Source organism: Gorilla gorilla, chromosome 7, assembly GCF_029281585.2.
Source record: "Gorilla gorilla gorilla isolate KB3781 chromosome 7, NHGRI_mGorGor1-v2.1_pri, whole genome shotgun sequence".
Classification (NCBI taxonomy): Eukaryota; Metazoa; Chordata; class Mammalia; order Primates; family Hominidae; genus Gorilla; species Gorilla gorilla.
This window is the reverse complement of record NC_073231.2, coordinates 15,143,784-15,158,357: the sequence shown is the minus strand read 5'-3', so window position 1 is coordinate 15,158,357 and position 14,574 is coordinate 15,143,784. Positions and strand designations below refer to the sequence as shown.

The 14,574-nt window shown below is 44.5% G+C and overlaps 1 protein-coding gene across 3 annotated transcripts in view; it reads right to left on the bottom strand.

The window, feature by feature from the left end:
• The window catches only part of MFHAS1 (multifunctional ROCO family signaling regulator 1), a 109,914-nt gene that overhangs the window by 9,258 nt on the left and 86,082 nt on the right, over positions 1 to 14,574 (bottom strand). For 2 of the 3 annotated variants that reach the window (XM_031013928.3, XM_055349119.2), the window contains exon 2: positions 4,439 to 4,565. In XM_031013928.3, coding sequence (XP_030869788.3) covers positions 4,439 to 4,565 — 127 coding nt within the window. Of the gene's footprint in view, positions 1 to 4,438; positions 4,566 to 14,574 lie in introns of those variants that run through there. The other variant, XM_055349120.2, reaches the window with a different exon arrangement.

The window sequence follows — 14,574 nt, the reverse complement described above, 5'->3', positions numbered from 1 at the left end:
AAAAAAAAACAAAAAAACAAAAAAAAAATTTATTGACTGCATGAACTAGGTGTTGGATAAGACACACGTTAACTGCAAATAGGCAGGAGATTTCTTTTTGGGGTGAAGGAACATTCTAAAATTAGATTGTGGTGATGGTTGTATAAATACAACTCTGTAAATACGTTAGTAATCATTGCACAGGTGAATTTTCTGGTATGGAAATTATACATCAATAAAGCTTTAAAAAATGTATCTGTCACAATCTGTATCCTTGAGGAGGCCAGAATTTTTCAGAGCAACCCAGGCAAATTTGCTACTAGGTAAATGTTCACCTCATCTTACATGCAGATATCCTTGAAAATCATCTCAAGATATTCAAAGCATGGAAATTACTCACATTTCTATCTGATAATCAGCAAGGGGGAGAAGAAGCCACTCAGCTCCTGTTTCTCCCTGGAGGGTGAGGTGCAGAAGGGGAGGCATTTCATCCTGTTCCTGAAACCTCTTCCCAATGAAATGCTGGTGGAGACCTCAACCACCAATCCACTGAGACAAGTTATAAGAGTAAATCATTTTCTTAAAACAAACAAAAAAAATCACTACCTACTTCTTATTCTCTGTCTCTCCCCATGGGGGAATAAAATGTCTAGAAATTGTTTAAAATAAGAAATAGAAAAGCTTGGAATTCATTTAAAAAAGGCCAATCAGGTAACAGTCATCTACAGTTTCTTCTTTATAAAGAAAGCATTGCAGCACCATTAGTCAAAGACAGGCAGTTAAATGACAAGTCTCTGATTTGACCAATAAAGGAGAGGGCTAAACCAGTCAAAGAAGAGCTTGGAATGTCTTTTTAAAAACCATCATGAGATCTAGATCAGCCACCTAAGCCCCACAAAAGCCAGCAATCACCTAGGGTAATTATTCTGGTCTACCTGGGAGCCTTCTCTAGGGCACCCATCATCCCAACATGACTGACAGCCATCCCATCACTCTCAATCCTCTCCTGATTTGAACAGTGAGTGATATGTTCACCTTACCTGAGAGTGGGAGGGACTGTGCTGAGGCTGAGAGCAGACAGCATGGACAGTTTTGCCTTTGTGCCGCAGAGCAGGTATTGACCACAGAGCAGTCCTAAGGCCCCACTGGCCAGGGAGCCCACCCTTAGAGGCATGGACTGGAACTGAACCATCAGAAAGTCGTGTACACACGTTAGACTCATCTAGGTGGCTTCTTCTGTTTTTTAGTGACTCATGCCTGGTCCCTTCCCTGAGAAATTCTAACTTAACAGGTCTGATTAAGAAAGCCTGACCTTGGCCGGGCACGGTGGCTCATGCCTGTAATCCCAGCATTTTGGGAGGCTGAGGCAGATGGATCACTTGAGGTTAGGAGTTCGAGACCAGCCCGGCCAGCATGATGAAACCCCATCTCTACCAAAAAATACAAAAAAGTAGCCAGGTGTGGTGGCGTGCGCATGTAGTCCTAGCTACTTAGGAGGCTGAGGCAGAAGAATCACTTGAACCCTGGAGGTGGAGGTTGCAATGAGCTGAGATCGCACCACTGCACTCCAGCCTGGGTGACAGAGTGAGACCCTTTGTCAAAAAAGAAAACAAAAAGCCTGACCTCTATGGTGACCTGCTTAAGTTACCTTGGCTGGAGTTGAAAGCCAGTGCAATAGCCCCGGACTTCCAATGTCTACTGCCTGCTGAGACCCCAAGTCTCAGGCTCAGGCCCAAGCTGTGTTGACTTAACCACAGCTTCTTTGCCAGCCATCCTAATCGATCCCCCCAAATCTCCCGCTTCCAATCCACTGTCATCCACCCATGAATGGGACCTTCCCCAGAGCCTGGCCCGGCCTCCACATGAGTTTGTTTTTGTCCATGTGTTCATGGATGTAAACTGTGGGTGCTTAAGGCAGTGAAGGTGGGGGAACACTGGGCAGCTCGAGCACAGGCTTCACATCTACGTGTGCTTTTCTATAAAGTCACACAAGAGATCATTTACCCCTCGCAGCTGCACTAAAATATGGTAATTTTCCAAGAAACGTCTTGCCAGGAATATGAAACTTCCCTACTTAGAGAACATTCCTTCATTTAGAGTTGAGAATTATATTGCAAAGCTGTCATCCATTTCATGAGACTTTTTTTTTAACCTATTTCAAAATAAAATGATTCTGATAGCTAGGTCAAAAGTGGTTCAATGCCTAAAGAGGCTTCCTCGGCATCTGGATGTCTGGCGCCATGTACCGCCGCCTACCCATGACTTTAGGCTGCTTGTTCGTTCAGGTTCAATACGCTGTCGAGAGAGAGGCTGATAACATTTTTTTCAGGTTGGTATAAACGTGGTCTTTCTGCGGCAGTACAAGAAGCCCATGGGAAAACACTGATAAAGCTGGCTTGGTGCCAGGAAGGTTTCTAGTGCAAATGGATATTTTAACTCCTACCTCTATCGCATCTATTCGATGGCATGTGGCTATGGCAAAACAATAGGTTCATGTCTCTCTTGGCTCTGGAAAGTTTACGCCAACGCAAAGTATACTGAATTTTTGTTTCCTCTGTTTCATACCTTGCTGGTTCTGTAATATCCCCTTGAGCTTTAAGAACTTACGGGGTATTAAAAAAAAGAGACAGAAGAAAAAGAAAACATATAATATCCCCTTATCCATCCTCACCCAGGTGTATCTGAAAGAAAGGGACCAATATGTACAATTTCAAAGAAACTAAAAAAGAAACAATAAAATTTCTGTTGTTTGATATGTTCAGGACAGGGGATATTCAGGTTAATATTCGGTTGGTGCAAAAGTAATTGTGCAATTACTTTTAACAGTTATTCTGTAATCCTATTTTAATATTTAAGAAGCACTTCAAGATTCACAATGTCTTAGGGTCAGTGATAAATTAAACTATGCACATGATAGTTAAATAGTACTCTGAATACAAGAGCATTAGATAACAGTTTTCCTTGGGTGTTCAGTGATATTTTCCAGCAAGGATAGATTAGGGATGTTCTATGTAATGAGTTTCCCAGTTTGGAGAAACGGGGCACTGAGCCGAGTGCCCTCTACTTCTACTGCAGCAGCTAATGAGTAAGAATGCCACTGGGAACCCTCGCTTTGCAGGGAGCACACCAAAGGCAGGGAAGCTGCCATGTGAGGGGCGAGACGGACGCCTGTCACACTGCCTGGAATGCAGCCGGACAGCAAGTTTCCCAAGAGGAGATGACAGGTCACAATTCCCAAAGGCACACTTTCCAACCTCCCTAAAAACAGGCTTAGATTCATACATAATTTTTTCATTAAAAAATTCCGTGTGACCAGCTAGGAAGAAAAAGTCGAGTTTGCTGCATGGATATGAATACTTTGCTGGAAAAATCATGGTGCTGACATCACCCAGATCATGAGATCTGACCCAAGAAGATCTGTGGCTGCTGCTTTTCAGGATTTGAGGTAACAGGCATTTCATCTCAGCTTAAAAGTGGCCTCTTTGGTTCTTAATACAAACAAAACAAAACAAAAAACACACATACATAAAACCCAAACAAACAGGATGAGTGTTATCTAGAATAGTAGTAACCCAATGTTCTATCTAAAAGTTACTTTGCATGTGTACATTCTCTGTCTTCAAGTCCATTTTGGGGCAAGGTGGTGGCAAACTGCACAGCCCTTGATTTTCAGGGACTGACTCCAAAATCAGAACCATGCAACAAAAAACAGTCTATTACTGACTTTCTGCAGGCTTTGCTCATGGAATGGGCCTGCACTGTTTTTTGATGTGAGAGCCAACTTAATTCTGCAATGACAGAGTTAAGACTGCCCATCAAAAAAATATTTTCTTTTGTAATCCCAGCACTTTGGGAGGCCAAGACGGGTGGATCCCGAGGTCAGGAGATCGAGATCATCCTGGCTAACAGGGTGAAACCCTGTCTCTACTAAAAATACAAAAAAATTAGCCGGGCATGGTGGCGGGCACCTGTAGTCCCAGCTACTCGGGAGGCTGAGGCAGGAGAATGGTGTGAACCCGGGAGGCCGAGCTTGCAGTGAGCCAAGATCGCGCCACTGCACTCCAGCCTGGGTGACACAGCGAGACTCCATCTCAAAAAAAAAAAAAAAAAAAAAAATGTTCTTTTTGGTTGCATATACCTGCAAATAAACTAAAAACCAATGAACTGTACACTTAGGTAAGTGAACTGTGGTATGTGAATGACATCTCAAAAAGGCTGTTAAAAAATGTTCTGACTTTATTAGCTAAAGTAAAAAAAAAAATCACAAAAAAAGAGGAAATAAAAGTTCCTGTTTTGCTGCATAAATCATGACGCTGATGTCATCCAGAAGAATTATGTCTGTTCAGGAGGACTTTGCAAGGTTTGTGCAGATGCAGTTTAACCTGGATTTTTGTTGTCATATCTATGGAGCTGGGATCAGGAGCCAGGTCCGGGGGCCAGAGCGACTTTGAGAACTCACTTGGAACAGGGGCTGATCACAGTCGGCGTGGGTGGGTAAACCAAGGCAACATTCACTCGCTCGCTGCCGTTCTTGGGGCAAATGATCTCTGCCACTCCTTCCGGTCTGGGCTGACTCAGCAACTCCCCTGTAGGAGGAGAGAGAAAAATGTGTTAGGGAGATGGGCACTAAAAATGGGCTCATTTTACAAAGACAGCACTGCCCAGGGATGGGGGCAGGGGGAGAAGGGCAGAGGTGAAGCAACGAAGGGTGTGAGAACAAATGTGCAACCAAGAACAGCAGAATTGCCTGGGCGCCAGCTCCAACGCCTAAATCCTCCTCTGCGTCACCGTGGAGAAAATTTTCATGGTTATGGCAGGAAGGCCCACACTAGAAAAAGACAGCATCTGTCACTGCTCTGCTCACCTTCCTTTTAACAGACTGACTCCAGGGATCTTTATCTAGATATCACCGACTGAGCCAGAGTCCCCAGAGCCCACCGAAGCAAGGGCTGCCAAGGAGGTGTTCATAATTAGGATTTGGGGCAGATGGGACTCAAGCAGACCACAGCAACCGTTCAACAAAGCCCTGTATAAATGATCTGGAAACACAGCAGACTAAAGGTGTTAAAAACACAAACAGCCTAAGATCAGCCCAGCCTCCTCTGGGCAAGGGGATTGCCCTGATAGGTATGTGTGAAGTGGATGCACGACACAACACTATCTAACGAGTCTAGCAAAAACACATAATTAACCTAATGGATCACCACAATACTTAAAGGAACGCTATTACTCTGCATGCCCTGGATGTAATCTCTCTTCAACTAGATCATTACATCTCTAAAAGCAGTGATGACTTCCATTCTCTCATCCATATACCCAGGGCACCCTGCCCTTTCTCAGAGAGTACTCAAGAAACAGCTCCTGGCTGCAGATGGGACACATTATTGTTCAAACTGCCCTACTTAAACCTAGGAACTAAATTTTTTGTTGTTGTTTTGGAGACAGGCTCTTGGTTTGTCACCCAGGCTGAAGTGCAGTGGCCTAATCACAGTTCTCTGCAGCCTCAATCTCCCAGGCTCAGGTGATCCTCCCACCTCAGACTCCCAAGTAGCTGGGACCACAAGTATGCAGCACCACATCCGGCTAAATGTTAACCTTTTACTTTATTTTTGCAGAGACGGGAGTCTCGATATGTTTCCCAGGCTGGTCTCAAACTTCTGGCCTCAAGCAATCCTCCCACCTCAGCCTCCCAAAGTGCTGGGATTACAGGTGTGAGCCACCATGTCTGGCTTCTAGAAAGTCAATTAACCAAATCAAGGATGTGAAACGTACACCAACTGGGGAAAGACACTACTGCAATTAAAACTTCAAACTCTCTGCACCAACCACTTCTACTGCTGACTTGAAATTCTAGAGACTCTGGGCTGGGCGCGGTGGCTCACACCTGCAATCCTAGCAGTTTGGAAGGCCGAGGCAGGTGGATCACAAGGTCAGGAGTTCGAGACCAGCCTGGCCAATATGGTGAAACTCCACCTCTACTAAAAATACAAAAATCAGCTAGGCGCTGGTGGCAGGTGCCTGTAGTCCCAGCTACTCAGGAGGCTGAGGCAGGTGAATCGATTGAACCCGGGAGGCAGAGGTTCCAGTGAGCCAAGATTGTGCCACTGCACTCCAGCCTGGGCGACAGAGTGAGAATCTGTCTCAACAAAAAAAAAAAAAAAAAAAAAGAAAAAAAAAAGAAAAGAAATTCTAGAGACTCCAAAGAACAGCAGTCCCCCCTTATCCCTGGGAGATGCGTTCCAAGACCCCAGCGGATGCCTGAAACTGAGGACAGTACCGAAGACTATACAGACTATGTTTTTGCCTATAAGTAGATACCTATGATAAAGTTTAATTTAAAAATTAGGCACAGTAAGAAATTTACAACAATAAATAGGACAATGATAATATACTGTATTAATAATTAAACTTTTATGAATATGGTCTCTCAAAAAATATTATTATGCTGCATTCACATGTATTTGGACCACAGTTGATTGCAGGTAACTGAAATCACAGAAAGTGAAACCATGGATAAGGGGACCACTGTATCTGCTGACGTATAATGATATGAAATTCCTTTGCTTCAAAGTACTGTATTTCCGGCTGGGCACAGTGGTTCACGCCTCTAATCCCAGCACTTTGCAAGGCAAAGACGGGTGGATCGCTTGAGCCCAGGAGTTCAAGACCAGCCTGGCCAACATGGTAAAACCCAGTCTCTACTAGAAATACAAAAATCGGCCAGGCATGTTGGCGGGCACCTGTAATCTCAGGTATTCGGGAGGCTGAGGCATGAGAATCACTTGAATCCAGGAGGCAGAGGTTTCAGTGAGCTGAGATCAGGCCACTGCACTCCATCCTGGGCTCCGTCTCAAAGAGCAAAAGAAAACAAAAACACCGTATTTCTAAATGTCTCATCCCCCGCAAAGGCCACACTGACAGCGCAGGCCCATATCAGCACTGGGCTTGCAGTTTTAAATGTACACCTCGTTTAATCTTCACAATGGCCCTAGATGGGTTTATCCTCATTTTACAAATGAGAATGCTAACGCTCAGGGAGGTTATGCGATGTACCCAGAGTCAGGAGCTAACCAGCGGCAGACTTGGGATGTGAACTTGGGAACCCCTTCTGGGGCCCTTACTCTTTGCCCCCAGGCTAATGCCTCCCCAAAGCAGGGACTGCTTCTTTATGCCAGAACTCATCTTTCCTAAATGAGCAATCTAAAAATGCTATTTTTAATTAATGAACTAAGCGGCATACTTTTATGAAAGACATTAATTTCCTGATGTGAACATTTTTATATAGTGTCACACAATATTAACTGAATGTAATTTGAGTTCCTTAACCAAACTCCTGTAAACAGCAAACTACTACAAAAGTTAATTTAGCATCATTAGCTTGTAGCATGGCTATGTGGATATCAGAAATGCACTTCAAACACCAGCTAGGAAAAGATCCCCAAATATAAAAATGCAAGTTAAAAATGTAAACGTTAAATGCTTATCAAAGTAATAAAATGAACCCAAGTAACAGCATGTTCGAGCTAGAATGGAACCTGGAGGGCATCCAGTCCAAACATCAACTAGTAAGTCAGAAGCCCTCTGAGTTTAACAGATATGCTGCAAGTCCCACAGAGAGCTGCAGGTCTGTAAACCAACCCACCCACCATGCACCACACGGGCCAGGACTCCAACGAGAAGTTGCTGTGGGCACCCCAGTCTCTTAACACCCTTACTTCTGGGACTGCCCTCCCCTAGCTCCTTACCTGCTTATCTTCAAGTTCTACTTTTGTCCTAAAATCATCCCCAGGGCTTGAACACAGATGCGGCTTCTTTGGTTTCCCCTGAAAACTCTCTCCTGGTTGGAATTCCACACAGGCCCCAGCTCCACCTCCTTTTATCTGCCTGGACACTCAGAATAACAACTGCAGATGCCAAGCCCCTGTCCTCAGCACCCATCCCTGGCACCAGCCTGGTGCAGCAGGCTTCTTGGCTAGTATGTCACAGCTTTCGGTGGTCAGATCATTTTGCCAGAGAATTTGAAATAACAGGCTGGGTGCAGAGGCTCACACCTGTAATCCCAGCACTCTGGGAGGCCGAGGTGGGCGGATCACAAGGTACGGAGATCGAGACTATCCTGGCCAACATGGTAAAACCCCGTCTCTACTAAAAATATAAAAAATTAGTGGGGCGTGGTGGCACGCGCCTGTAGTCCCAGCTATTCAGGAGGCTGAGGCAGGAGAATCGCTTGAACCTGGGAAGTGGAGGTTGCAGTGACCTGAGATTGAGACACTGCACTCCAGCCTGGACGATGGGGTGAGACTCTGTCTCAAAAAAAAAAAAAGAAAGAAAGAAAGAAATAATGTACAGCAGACTATTAAGCCTCCATTATCAACTCTAACTGTACCCCAGACTGTCCACGTCATACAGAGCCAGGTAACTGGTTTTGTTTGGGTCTTATCTTTAGCAGCACTGCCAGCCATGGAAACAGAGCACGAAGGTGGAAGGCACTGAGAAGTTTCACACATGTGAAAAATTCACTTGATGTTAACAAATACTGAGCAACAAGCAGAACAGTCCACAGTTTCCAGCACGTTTGTATACTCCAACAACCTACCACGCGGTGCCATTATCCTTAGGATTTAAGAAATGTGCACAGTTCCTAGATTAAGAAAATAAGAAAAACAGCTTTTTCCTTTCAAAATGATCTTAACTCACATATGAAGAATGGTTTATGTGTGTGCTATCTAGCAAAACAGAAGCTCATCATGCTCAAATTGAACATCAACTTGATCTTCAAAATAAAGTGCATTATTTCACTGAGTAACTAACTACTGAGACCTTACTGTGGGTGAGGACTGAAGAAGATGCAGGGGTCTGAGAGTTGAGGGATCCTCCACCATGGAGGATCCCAGTGTCCACAGGGGAGGCCAGGTGTGCAAAGAACTACAGTCCTGTATGATGAGGTCCCCAAGGAAATTTACAGGAGATGCTGGTGGAGTTCGGAGAAGGAGAGATTCATACTGATTCACAGGACTGGGAAAGACTTCAGAGTGGGGAACACTCAGACGAAGGACCCAGCAACTTTTGTTATCAGAATGGAGAACGATGCATGCACTTTACCTTACCATCATAGTGTAATGTATGTCAAACTGCAAAATAAGCCTAAGTTAATCCAGGAAGAAGAAAAGATGACCAGAGCAGCAACTGACATTGAGCCAGCACTTTTTACTGGCTTAATGTTGTTTATGTACCATCTCAGTCTTCACAACAACACCAGAAGGTAGGGACAATTATTATCCTCATTATATACAGAAGAGGAAATTGAGGCTCAGATGCAAGAGGTAGTTTGCCAATGGTCACAGGAAGAAGTGGCTGTGCTGAACTTTGACAGTAGGACTGACTAAAATCATCACTACCAGATATCCTGTGTCAAGGATATCATGATGTTTAAATTAGGTAACACATACATGAAACATACTAAACACTGTATCTGGCGCCTAGTAAGTACTTGAGTCTATTACTGTAGTCACGAGAAGATTCTCTAAAGGCTTACTCTTCTAAATATACAAAGAGTTCATACAAGCGCATGTGAGGACATGGCGAGAAGACACCGTATGTGAATGAGAAACCCCTCACCAGATACCAAATCTGCTGGTGCCTTGATCTTGGACTTACCAACCTCCTACACTGTGAAAAACAGATTTCTGTTCCTTATAAGCTACCCAGTTACAAGTAATGAAGGGTAGGGTATGGAGTAGCTCCTTGGATGGTGGAGAAGCTGGCTGGACTGCCCTAGGCCAGACTGTCCATGATCAGCTGGCCAAAGGTAGCAGGCAGGGGACTGTCCTCTGGGTGCCAACAAATTCCCTGGGAAGCTATCTTGGGGGGTGAAGGAGCAGGCTGTGCGGAAAGCAGGCTACAGAAATTTCTGGGAAACATGATGAGGCAACAGCTGTGGTCCCTGGAAGGCCACCCACACGGGATGCTGAATTCATGGGGAAGGCAGCTGGAACATCCTTAAAGGGGCTGAGTTGCTGCTGAACTTGCAAGGGACTTACCCAAGGTATGCACGCTATCGGTGGATTTGGCAAGAATCTTCCTGCATAGCCACTAACAAGTCAGCTGGGGTACCCACAGGTATATTCTAGCACTAAGCCACATATACTCTTAGGGGGTTTTGGGGATTCAAAGAGTGGTTCCCCAAAACTGTAGGGATGTTGCATTCTTCCTGTGAACAAGGTTTGCTCTTGGCTCAATTACAGAGTTAGCCCTCCTTATCAGTGAGTTTTGCATCCATGGATTCAACCAACTGCAGGTCGAAAAAATTGTTTTTAAACTGTACCTGGGCTGGACGTGGTGGCTCATGCCTGTAATACCAGCACTTTGGGAGGCCGAGGGGTGGGGGCAGATCATTTGAGGTCAGGAGTTCAAGACCAGCCTGGCCAACATGGTGAAACCCCCATTCTCTACTAAAAATATGAAAATTAGCCAGGGATGGTGGTAGGCACCTGTAATCCCAGCTACCTGGGAGGCTGAGGCAGAAGAATCGCTTGAACCCGAGAGGCAGAGGTTGCAGTGAGCCGAAATCGCGCCACTGCACTCCAGCCTGGGCGACAGAGTGAGACTCTGTCTCAAAAAACTAAACTAAAATAAAATAAAGCATCCGGGAGGATGTTCGTAGGTTATGTGCAAATACCATTCCACTGGATATCAGGGACTTGAGCATCCAAAGACTTTGGTACCCATGGGGGTCCTGGAACCAATGCCCCACACATATCATTCCTTTTCAAAACGACTCAAACTCATAGGGTCACTTGATAATTGAATATATCCTAAGGTATGGTTCCAACGACAGCTACAAAAACTTACACCATCAAAAATTATGACCCTCTCCTAGAACCGTTTTCATTTTCAGCACACATCTCAGCAACTCTTCAAAATGTAGGAATCCACTGAGTTCTGGGCAATTTAACAATGTAAGGAAATTTCCATTTTCAGGCATTTGTGGAATTTTCAAGTCCGGTTTTGATACTGAATGCTGAAACTTCAATAAAATAAAATAAACAAACAAAAAAAAAACACAAAAAAACAACACACAGAAACACCCTTCAGTGTCTTGAAGCTTTGGAAACCATTTGTGAAGTCTTATCAGTCACAGAGTACAATCGGTAGGGTAAACAAACCAGGCCAGTTGGGGCCTCTCAGAGATGCCCTTAAATCAGAATGCCCTCAGCACCTATCTTCAGTGAGTATTCATGGCCTGGTCACTAGGCAACACTAAACAAACTCAGTGTCAGCACTTGGCTTCTTCCACTTCTTCCAAGCATACCTCCAAAGTGGTGATAGTTACAGGCAGAAGAAAAAAGGCCACACTCTTGATTACTTCTGCGACTCACACAATGGTTCTCAGATTCTCCCAATAAATAACGCCAGGGAAGCCGTGCCAGGCCCACACACTGGGCACGGATGACGGGCGCCTTTCAGTTTTCCTTTCATGGCAGGTGCTCCACCTGGAGCCCATAAGCTCAGCTTTTCCTTGTTTAGCCCAATTCCTGGCAGAAGACAATCGTCCTGACAGTAATGTTTGCTTGCTAATTACATAAAGCTTTGTTAAAATTATTTTTTGGTTTGAAAGATAGGAGGGAGAAGGGGATGACTAAATGATCTCAGGTTTGCTAAACAAGAAGAGTTGCATTTGGCCCAAGGGCCCCTTGAGGGATCATCAGTCAGGTCTCTTCTAGATCAAAAAGCTGCGGCCTCAGATCACAACGCCCCTTCCAATGCATTTGGTAAACGTTCAACCACAGAAAGCCAAGGGGAAAAAACTGCTACTATTTTTCAAATCTCTACCAGAATTTAGTCTCTTCCCTCACATTACAAGCTTATATAGTTGACCCTTGAACAATCAACACCCCAAGCAGTCAAAAATCCACGTATCATTTCTGACCACCCCCAGAACTTAATTACAAAAAGCCTACTGTTGACTGGAAGCCTTACCAATAATGTAATCAGCTGATTAACAGATATTTTGTGTGTCACATATAGCATGTGCTGTATTCTTACAATAAAATAAGCTAGAAAAAACAAAATGCTACTGAGACAATCATGAGAGAGAATATATTTACTATTCATTAAGTGGAAGTAGACCAACATAAAGGTCTTCCTCATCATTGTCTGTTCATTGAGGAGGCTGGGGAGGAGGGGGAAGAGGAGGGGTTGGTCTGGTTGTTTCAGAGGTGGCAGAAGTGGAAGAAAATCCTTCTGTAAGTGGACCTGCACAGTTCAAACTCGTGTGTGTTCAAGGGTCAACTGCATTTCCCTTTCATGATAACCTTTTGTTTGGAGGGTTTTTTGTTTTGTTTTGTTTTTTGAGACAGAGTCTCACTCTGTTGCCCAGGCTGGAGTGCAGTGGCATGATCTTGGCTCACTGCAACCTCCACCTTCCGGGTTCAAGAGATTCTCCTGCCTCAGACTCCCAAATAGCTGGGATTACAGGCGCGCACCACCATGACTGGCTAATTTTTGTATTTTTACTAGAGATGGGGTTTTGCCATGTTGGCCAGACTCGTCTCTAACTCCTGTGACCTCAAATGACCCACCCACCTTGGCGTCCCAAAGTGCTGGGATTACAGGCGTGAGCCACTGCGCCTGGCCTGTTTGGGGGTTTGTTTTGTTTTGTTTTAAAAATAATTCATACAAATCCAATCCTCTGTAGCATTGTTCCCTACGTCTTCCTCATGCCTGGTTATTTGCAATTCCTCTTCCTCCTGCTTTCTCTGTTTCTAATACCTGCAACAGGAGAGCCCATCTCCCCTCCTCCAAGCCACTCTTCCTCACGGGACGCCCACCTGCTGCAAAAGCGTCAGAGTCTTGGCATCTCCAGAGTCCCTGGGGAGTTTCCTTCCCCAAGTGTCCATTACAACACTGGGATGAAAGGCCAGGTAGAAACTTCAGGAGCATTCCACTTTGAAGTGTGAGGCTCTACCAGACACAAAATAAATATTACTGGGGGCCAGAATAAACATCCAGGGTCAGCAAGTGAACCTGGCTTACGTGGCATGCATTAATATGTAGGAGAAATTTCCCCAGCGAGGTTGCAGGAAGCTGAGTCACCTACTAAGAAGGGCTTTATTTTTGGTTCTAAAAGACAGAACAATAGCAAAGTAAAATACTGTTCTATATCAAAGTTCTTTAAACTTACTGTTCTCAGCATCTTCATCAGTCCCAGATTAACCCTGATACTATACAAATTGCAATAACACAAGAACAATAGATGCTTTCTTTAGATTTTGTATGAGATTTCTCTGGAATTTCTAAAAATCCTAGAAAGGGGCCAGGTCCGGTGACTCAGGCCTGTAAGCCTAGCACTTTGGGAGGCCAAGGCTGGCAGATCACTTGAGGTCAGGAGTTCGAGGCCAGCCTAGCCAACATGTTGAAACCCCATCTCTACTAAAAATACAAAAATTAGCCAGGCGAGGTGGTACACATCTGTAATCCCAGCAACTTGGGAGGCTGAGGCAGGAGAATCGCTTGAACCCAGGAGGCAGAGGTTGCAGAGAGCCGAGATTGTGCCACTGCACTACAGCCCTGGGGACACAGCCAGACTCTGTCTCAAAAAAAAAAAAAAAAAAGAAAACCCAGAAAGGAACCATGAGGCACCACTTGAAGCTTCAATGAGGTGGTTTTATGATGTTGGGGGGTATAGAAAATCATTCCTCAAAATATGGCACCTGAGCACGCTGGGCGCTTTTGAAAGCTGAGCGGCCTCAGAAATAAGCCTCAGAATGAAGGTCCCTCTAACCTTGTCTTGTGCCTCCCCAAACCACAAGGGCAGGGACTATTCCTGGAACGTCCTTATCTGACCAAGAGAGCTTACCAACAGAAACATAAATGCTTTCTATGCCCTCCCTGGAATCTCATTATCTCAGAAAAAAAGCCTGACGAATGTGACCACACCTGACAGACATTTTCCCGAGATAATGTCTGCCTCTCAGGGCCATTCAGATTCCAAAGAGAATCACTTACAATTTCATTTCGGTCTCTGTGGTCCATTCATTCTCCCTAATCCTCACTTACTGCCTCTCAAAAGAACTGTCTACATTCTCATCTCTTCCCTCCCCTATGAAAAAGCGTATAGCTTCTGTATCCCACTGTGATTCCCTTCGAATGTTAATAAATTTATTTGCCTTAGTAATCTTCTTATTCTTATTAATTTGCCTTTCATCAGTTGATTTTCACTGAACCTTCTTCTGAGAGCAAAGGGAAAGTTTTCCCTGTACCCCCTACAATGAAAAGAAAGCATTCGTGTGGATGGCATGCACACTTAAAAACCTCACCATCCACAAGAAGTGGCCAGAGCTGGTGTGAAAGGCTGAGACTAATTCAAGGAAGTAAATTAATAGTGGGACACACTGTAAGTAGCTAAAACTTCCGAGGTCAGTGTTACAAAGGAGAGCTAAGGCCTTCTACAACATTATTCTCTTAGTAACAATTAAAAAAGTAAAATGAACTTGAACTTGTCATTCATCTGTATGTATCACTATATATAGTGATATATTTAGATATAACCCCCATCATCTGTGGTTTTTGCTTTCAAAGGTTTCGTCTACCAGC